Below are 8,185 nucleotides of genomic sequence, written 5' to 3'. Positions count from 1 at the left end.
TGTCTTCCATTCTTTTCATCCACCTTATGGCCATTTCTCTGAGGTCTTTCTCTGACAGGTTGCTTTCCTCCATTGCCTCCATTTCGTTTACTTCCTTTTCTGGTGATGCCTGTTTTTCTTTCATATGCGGGCTATTTCTTTGTCTCCCCATGATCTCTCTTTTCCAGGTGTTTGGTTTTGTAGTTCTCTCTCTGCTGTGTTGACTTAAAGGCACAAAATACAACACAACAAGGCACAAAGCACAAGGCACTGAACACAAATGTATTCACGATACTAATAACCCCAAATAAAGGTGACCACCAGATCAAAGAGAATTAGGGGATAAGGAAGAAAGACGAGAAAAAGAAAAAAGAGAAAAAAAAGAAAAAGAAAAAAAGGAATACAAAAATGAAATTGGGAAAAGGAAAAAAAAAGTAAGAGAGAAAAGAAAGAGTATGAAATAGAAGAGGGGAAGAAACTATTTATATGTGGAGAAAACTCCAATAGAACAACCACTAATCCCAGCAAATTCCAGCAACAGAATGCAAACTATAAACAACAATTGCTATCAAGTGAGGCGAGGGAAAACAGGAGCAAAAAATAAATAAATAAGTAAAAATAACTGGAAAAGAAAAAAAACAAAAACAAACAAACAGAAAAATAGAAAGAAAAAGCAAAATAATCTCACAAACAAGCATAAAAAACCCCCCAATATACTGAACAATCAAGTAAACAACAACCAAATGACAGAGAGAAAAAAAAAATTGGATAGTAAAGAAAGAGAAGAGAGAGGTGTATATGGATTTAGAGCAGGGGATTGGAAATTAGATATATAAGTATGGTGAAAATTTAACTGGGGGTAAAAAGAAGGAATAGGGAAAATCTAAAGCAGTGTTTCTGGATTGACCTCCGAGGCTATAAGTCCTCTCTAGCCAGTAGTTTGGGAGAGCTGTTTCTGCCACAGAGCTGTTTCTTTGATTGTTTTTAAACCCCAATAACCATAAAATAGTCTTCTCTGTGTATAAAAAGACCTCCTCACATCCATTTTAAAGATTCACATTGAGATTTGCATGTCTCTCATGAGCTCTAGGGGATTTTCTTTTATTAAAAGATAAGTTTTTTACTTTTGTGTGTCTTTTTCTTTCTGAAACAGCTTTGAGTCAGGGAGCCTCTTGGACTGTTTTCTTGGTCTCTTATCTCCCCATTAATAGTTTTTGTTTCTGTGTCTTTTTGTTTTTGCCTGGGAGATGCTCTTGATTTTTCTTTAACTTCCTATGGAATGTTTGATTTTAACAGACACATTGGCAACTAAGAAGTGTTTTTTCTTGCTCTTTTTCATAACATCATGCTCCTGTTTTCAGATGATCTCCTTAATACTTTCATGATTAGGAGATTTTTAAAAAAGTTTTCTTCTGTTCTCTGAGTTGTCTTTATTTAATGTTGGTGAGTCTTAAATTTTATCGTCCATGTTGCTGGTTTTCTTTATTACATCTGGTGGTCCTGGGGTTATCCATTTTTATTTAAGAACTAGAGGCCTGATGCATGAAATTCGTGCAAGAGTAGGCCTTCCTTCCCCCAGCTGCCGGCACTGGCTTCCCTCTGGCACCCAGGACCCGGGCTTTTCTTACAGCCCCGGCTTCGTCCAGAAGGTTGTCCGGAAGGACGTCCGGGCTAATTAGTATATTATGCTTTTATTATTATAGATGAGGGACTAGGTTGATTAGTATAGAGAGCCTTATAGGATTTTCTACTGTTGTATATCCAGTCTCCTTCCTACTGGTACTCCCTTATGAGAATGAAGTTCTCTGTGCATGGGCAGGGATTTGCAGGGAGTGAGCCTTTAGCCTGAGGACCCCAAAGTGCCAGAGTAGTGGGCTGTACCCTGGTGTACAGGAAGTTCTTTAGCACCTAGAAGTCTCCCCAGGTCATTCATTATTATTTTTTTTTTTTAGAGAAGAGTGCCCTGTTAAGGACGGAGAACAGAGAGGGGTGAGGTAAGAGAAAGGGGAGCTAACTGTCAGGCTTTCTGTACATAAACAGGCTTATTTAATAGTCAAAGACTTATACAAGGGCCTTAACTAAATCTGAACTTGGTCAGTGTCTTTACTCTCTCCCTGCATAATAGAAAGACCTTGGATTGCCCTAAGACTGATTTCCCTCTTTATAGCTTAGGTGTTATGGACATGATTTAATTTATATAATACACGATAGTGCAAATAACACCCTAATATATAAAGCAAGCCCAGCTGTAGCCATTTTTGGTGGTTTTTATAGTTCTTACTTGGATGTCTAAGACTTAAGCTAAATGCTATGAGCTGTCTGTGGAATAACTAAACCCTAGGTGAATGGACAGGCCAAGGTCAAGGGGACATGCACTGTGATGGGAAGAGACTGCTGTGGGGTCCTCGGCTCTGCCTCCATGTGGTTACTCGCCCATTGACAGGCTGTGCTCACCTTTTAGAACCTCACTTTCTCCATCTGGAGGGAGGGTAGCTCTAAGGGTTGAATGAGGCGATGCCTGTAAACTGTTTAACTTCCCGCTTGGTGCACTCTACCTGTTAGCCGTATCCTCATTCTTAGTGTCCTCTTGGCTGGGGCCTAGGCTTGTGGGCTATAGGGTAGGTGGAGAAGCATCTTCAAGTCCGGTGCTGTCCTTATTTTAGAGGCAGGACCCTGAAGCCCGGGGTCACTTAGCTTTCTGAGCTTTGGTTTTCATATCTGTGTGCCTCAGAGCTGGGCTGTGAGGATGCCAGGCTAATGGGTGGAAAAGCATTTAAATGTGCATTTTATTTACATGTGTATTTTTATTTATTTATTTATTTATTTATTTATTTAAAATATTTATGACATATTTGCCTATTCACATAAGGTTTTCTAGAGTTTAAAAAATGTTATTAATGGTTTCAGAGAGAGGAAGGGAGAGGGAGAGATAGAAACATCAATGATGAGAGAGAATCATCGATTGCCTCCTGTTTGCCCCCCGCCCCCCCGGATTGAGCCTGAAACGGGATCTCCTGGTTGATGGATCAACATTCAACCACTGAGCCACACCAGCGGGCTACATGTGTATTTTTAAACATAAGCCATATAATCACTAACTGCCTTGTCTGCTTAAAGTCTTATGTATGACTTTATAGAATAACTTTTTGGTTTTGACAATAGAAAAATCAATATATTTTTCTCTCTTTTTAAAATTTTAGGTGTATCCAATTAAAACAGGCAATCGACGAAAATAAAAATGCTCTTCAAAAATTAAGCAAAGTAAGTATTATAGACACTCATATCCCAGAACATCTGTCTCACAGATGTTTCCATGCAGACTGACTCTCCATTTGGGAACCTGCGGACGCGTTTTTCAGATGTGGAAACAGGCTCCAGAGGTGGAGCAGCTTTCCCGGCTCACTGCCCAGGAGGGGGCACTTGGGAGGGGCCCGCCTTTATGACAGAGCCATCTGCCTGGGAGGTAGCCCTTCCCACTGCAGAGCGTCTGCAGGACCTAGAAGGGAACACAACAAGAAGCAAGTAATTTAATTTTGCGTTTGGTTTACATTCTGACCATCTACATTTCTTTTCATCTTATTTGCCTAATGGAGGCCTAGTTTCATACTGCTATTTACTTTGTCTTCTAGCACATATAGGAGTTTCTTTTTTTAAAAGTAAATACAATAGAAAACAAATACATTTTTCAGTGAAATGGACTCCTGTTCTCTCCAGGCCGATGAACCCGCACCCGTTGGAAACTATCACCAGAAAAAGGAGGAGGAGCTCAGTCTCTTGGACAAGCTGACCCACCAACTGCAGGAACTTGCCGTGTCCATAAGTAGAGAAAGTAGAACTGAGTATGCCGCTTCCCTTCCTTCTCTCAGATGTGAGGCCACCAGCTTTAATGTTTCACTCAGGATACAGACACAACAGTACAGCTATAAACAAGTGGCCGTAGCAGGATAGTCAGTGGACACTGGTCACAGGGCACAGTAGACAGCGTGAGAGCCCAGGAGTCATGCAGAAGACCTCAGTCCTGCTTGGTTGATGTTCAGTGACGTCAAACAGCCATGTTGTGTATTTGTCCAGATTTTAGAGCTGTTTCTGGTTTGAGGGTTAAGTTCAATACCAGCTACTTTGTCCTTCTCAGTACTGGAAATCAGTGGGAGTTCTAGAGTCCTTGCACCTCCATCCTTAGCATTTTCCCAGGAGACAGCATAAAGATAAGGGAACAGCATTGGAGGACTCGGAATAATTGATGTGTTCCTTTCTGCTTCCCACAAATTGGGCTTGTTTAGACCATCAGGTTCCTTCCACTTTGCAAAGGCTGTTACCGCCCTCCAGCAGGAAGCAGGGCATGTTTGTGCCTCCAGCTTTCAAAGAATAGTTATGAAAGGAGAGCGTATGCAAGCAGATGATCCAAATAATTTTTTTTTACATATGAACATTGACATTAAAGGCAGCATCTTTATTTTCATACATTTTCACACATCTGTTTATTTAGCTTTTCAGATCTCGACTTTGTTCCCCAACTAGATGATAAATCACCTGAGGGCAAAATTGTGACTTCCCTTCTTTCCCCCTCCCATGGGACCTGACACTTTCTGCTGCAGTCTTCGTATGAATACTACACAGCACTTCAGCATGTTTGGGGCCACTTTAAATGACAGAATTGCCAACAAAAAGCACAAAAATGCGAAATTCCTGGTACTAAATAGACTGTAAAAAGGACACTTGTTTTCAGTCCAAGAGCCGAAAAGAGAAGGCAGGGTGTCGCCTTGTTCAACCTCTGCTGTGAGTGTGTGCATCGGGCAACTTGAATTTTTTGCTGCTTTGCACTCATCTGTGCAAGAACACAGAAGCACTGCAAGTGTTGATTGGGGGTTACCAGTACATTTTAGCAAGCAGGTGAATTTACAAATATGGAATCTGCAAGTAGTAAGGATCAACTCTATGCAGAAGTCAATATGTGACAACAGAGGCACAGGAGTAGCTAAAAGGGCCGGCAGGGTACATGGGATGATATCATCTTAAAGGTCTTTCATTTTGGGTGAAATGTAATAGTAATTCAGGTTAGACTATGATAAGTTAGGGATGCATATTGTAAAACCTAGAGCAATCACTACTAAATAAGGGAAAGAAGTAGCTAAGAAAACCAACATAAACAATAAAATGAAATCCTAAACACGACCACTTTAAAGGTAAGCTTCTACAACGTAAGCTGTAGGAGTCTCCCAAGCACACAGTGTCTGTCACACAGTAGGTGTCCTGTAAACATTTGATGACTTTGCTGAATGTTGAATGAATAAGTAACGCTCAGAGATTTAGTGACTTATCCCAGCCAGTATTATTTGAACTCCTCTCCCTTCCCTCACCTTCCATTTTACCTCCCTCATATCTTTCCAAAGTCTTTCTCTTCCTCCTTAATCCTGTTTTCTTAGTCCATACTGTGGCCTGTGTCACCCATAACAGCCATCTTTCCTTTAGCCCTTCCTCCAGTCTGTCCCCCATGTGAGCCATCTTTCTAACGTGCGGAGCAGATCCTGCCCTTCCCTCACTTCATCTTAGGGACTTTACATCTTTGCACGATGCTCACCTGGCTGCATTCTGCTCACCTCTTTGCAGCTTTCCCTCTCGCATTTCTCCAAGCCTGTCCTGCATTAGTGACCTACTTGAGGTTCCCTGATCTTGAGCCTCCTTTCTCCCTTCCTCGTCCTCCTTGCTACTTCCTTTTACCTGATTAACTCCAACTCATCTCTCAAGACCTATTTCTGAGTGTTTCCTGATCCGCAGCCATGCGGTCTAGGTTAGGTGTCCGTCTTGTGTTTCCTTAGCATCCCGTGTGTCTCCAGGCTAGTACCTATTGAGCTCTGGAGTAATTATCCATTTTCTAGATGCCCCTTGGGGACGGGGAATTGAGTCTGGCTCACCTGTGTAGCCACCGTGTCTGACACAGACCAGCGTCGTCAGCGCTGACCTTTATTACAAGCGTGCTGTGGGCAGACACTGTTCCAAACACTGCGAGTCGGTAACTCATGAAGCATGTGCTGTTATTATCTCCACTTTATCAATGAGGAATGAGGAGCTTATGATTTACTGCCTGTAAATCACAGTTATTCCTCAGCAAGCAGGAGTAGAGCCAGAATTTAAACTCGGAGCCCGTGCTCTAAGCACTGTGTGCTGATGCTCAAGCAGTTTGCTGGGTAGATGAGTCCATGACCAGAGTGCACGTCTCTTGGCCTCTAGTCCCGCGCATGCTCTCCCTGTCACTTGCCTTCCTGCTGTATAACTCCTTCACCACGCAGCCCCTCAAGTCCCATATTCCTAGCTGGATGGTGGAAACCATTAGCCGTGCTTTTTCCTTATTTTCTTTATTTGCTAGTTTCAAATATGGCCAGTTCTTCTGTGTAGAGAAGTTACACTCATACTTCATCTGTTCTTAAGTACTATTTCAAGTGATCCTTGTTATAGAATTATTTTTTTGCAGAATTGAGGCACTTACCGAAAGAGAGGAAGATAATGATTTTGCTGAAGAAGATGAAGAAGACAACGATGATGACAAAGAAGAAAGTGAAGAAAGTAGTGGGGAGGAAGAAGAAACAGAAGAGGAAGAGGAAGAGGAAGAGGAAGAGGAAGAGAAACAGGAAAATGAATCTCAGCGGCAGGCAACAGATGAAGAATGCATTGCTGTTGGAGATTTTATTGCTCAGCAGGCTGGGGACCTTACATTTAAGGCAGGTAGAAACAAGCCTGGAACCTAAGCTCAGGACCAATTTGCATACCTAACAGGATAAGGAGGCTCTACCTGGGTACCTGTGTTACATATTCCTGATACTAAGTTTTTGAATGCTCAATCCATTTAAATAAAATAAGTAATAGTTATGATTTAATAAGCAGTAGTCTATATGAAATTGTTATCAAAGTTACATGGTAGTAAAATGGTAAAAGAGCAATATTACTCTTCTACTTTTTATTTTATTTATTATCTTTTTGTTAATTTAATTTTTCAATTGCAGTTTACATTCAGTATTCTTTTATATTAGTTTCAGATGTACAGCATAGTGGTCAGACAATCGTATCCTTTACAAAGTGGCCAACCTGATATTTTAGGTACCTACCTGGCACCGTACATAGTTATTAAAATATTATTGCCTGTGTTCCCTATGTTGTGCTTTACATCCATGACTGTTTTGTAATGATTACTTTGTACTTCTTAATCCCATTTCACTCTTTTCACCCAGTACCCTGAATCCTCTCCCCTCTGGCAACCATCAGTCTGTTCTCTGTGTCTATGAGTCTGTTTCAATTTTGTTTGTTTATTTATTTTGTTCTTTAGATTCCATATATATGGAAGTATATATGTGGAATCTATATGGAATCTATGTGGAATCTATAAAGTATTTTTCTTTCTCTGACTGATTTATTTTACTTAGTACAATGCCCTCTATGTCTATCCATGCTCTTGCAAATGGTAAGATTTTGTTCTTTTTTATGGCTGAGTAATATTCCATTGTATTTATGTACTATAGCTTTTTTATCCACTCGTCTATTGATGGGTACTTGGGGTGCTTCCATATTTTGGCTATTGTAAATAATGCTACAGTGAAATAGGTGTTCATATATTCTTTTAAATTAGTGCTCTGGATTTCTTTGGCTATATACCCAGAAGGGGAATTGCTGGGTCATAAGGTAGTTCCATTTTTAATTTTTTGAGGAAACTCCATACTGTTTTCCATTCTGCATTCCCACCAACAGTACACAAGGGTTCCCTTTTCTCCACATCCTCACCAACTCTTGTTTGTTGATTTATTGATGTTAGCCATTCAGATAAGTGTGAGGTTTTAATTTGCATTGTGGTTTTAATTTGCATCTCTTTGATGATTAGTGACATTGAGCATCTTTGCATATGTCTATTGGCCATCTGTGTGTCCTTTTTGGAGAATTGTCTATTCAGGCCCTTTGCCCATTTTTTTTTTTTAAATTAAATCTTTATTGTTCAGATTATTACAGTTGTTCCTCTTTTTCCCCCCCATAGCTCCCCTCCACCTGGTTCCCACCCCACCCTCCGCCCTCACCCCCCCGCACTGTCCTCATCCATAGGTGCACGATTATTGTCCAGTCTCTTCCCGCATCTCCCACACCCCTTTCCCCCTCAAGAATAGTCAGTCCATTCCCTTTCTATGCCCGTGATTCTATTATAATCACCAGTTCATTCTGTTCATCA

At 40.9% G+C, this 8,185-nt stretch overlaps 1 protein-coding gene across 2 annotated transcripts in view; it reads left to right on the top strand.

The window, feature by feature from the left end:
* NPHP1 (nephronophthisis 1 (juvenile)) overlaps window positions 1–8,185 on the top strand; it is a 103,823-nt gene that overhangs the window by 23,361 nt on the left and 72,277 nt on the right. Inside the window, exons 5-8 of one of the 2 annotated variants that reach the window (XM_014541308.1) lie at window positions 1,932–1,973; window positions 3,180–3,240; window positions 3,694–3,818; window positions 6,449–6,695. In XM_014541308.1, the coding sequence (XP_014396794.1) occupies window positions 1,932–1,973; window positions 3,180–3,240; window positions 3,694–3,818; window positions 6,449–6,695 (475 nt within the window). The remainder of the gene's footprint in view (window positions 1–1,931; window positions 1,974–3,179; window positions 3,241–3,693; window positions 3,819–6,448; window positions 6,696–8,185) is intronic. The other variant, XM_014541309.1, reaches the window with a different exon arrangement.

The sequence above is a fragment of the Myotis brandtii genome, unplaced genomic scaffold (assembly GCF_000412655.1).
Source record: "Myotis brandtii unplaced genomic scaffold, ASM41265v1 scaffold2664, whole genome shotgun sequence".
Classification (NCBI taxonomy): Eukaryota; Metazoa; Chordata; class Mammalia; order Chiroptera; family Vespertilionidae; genus Myotis; species Myotis brandtii.
Note: the sequence above shows the minus strand (reverse complement) of the source record. Positions and strands in the feature narration are given on the sequence as shown.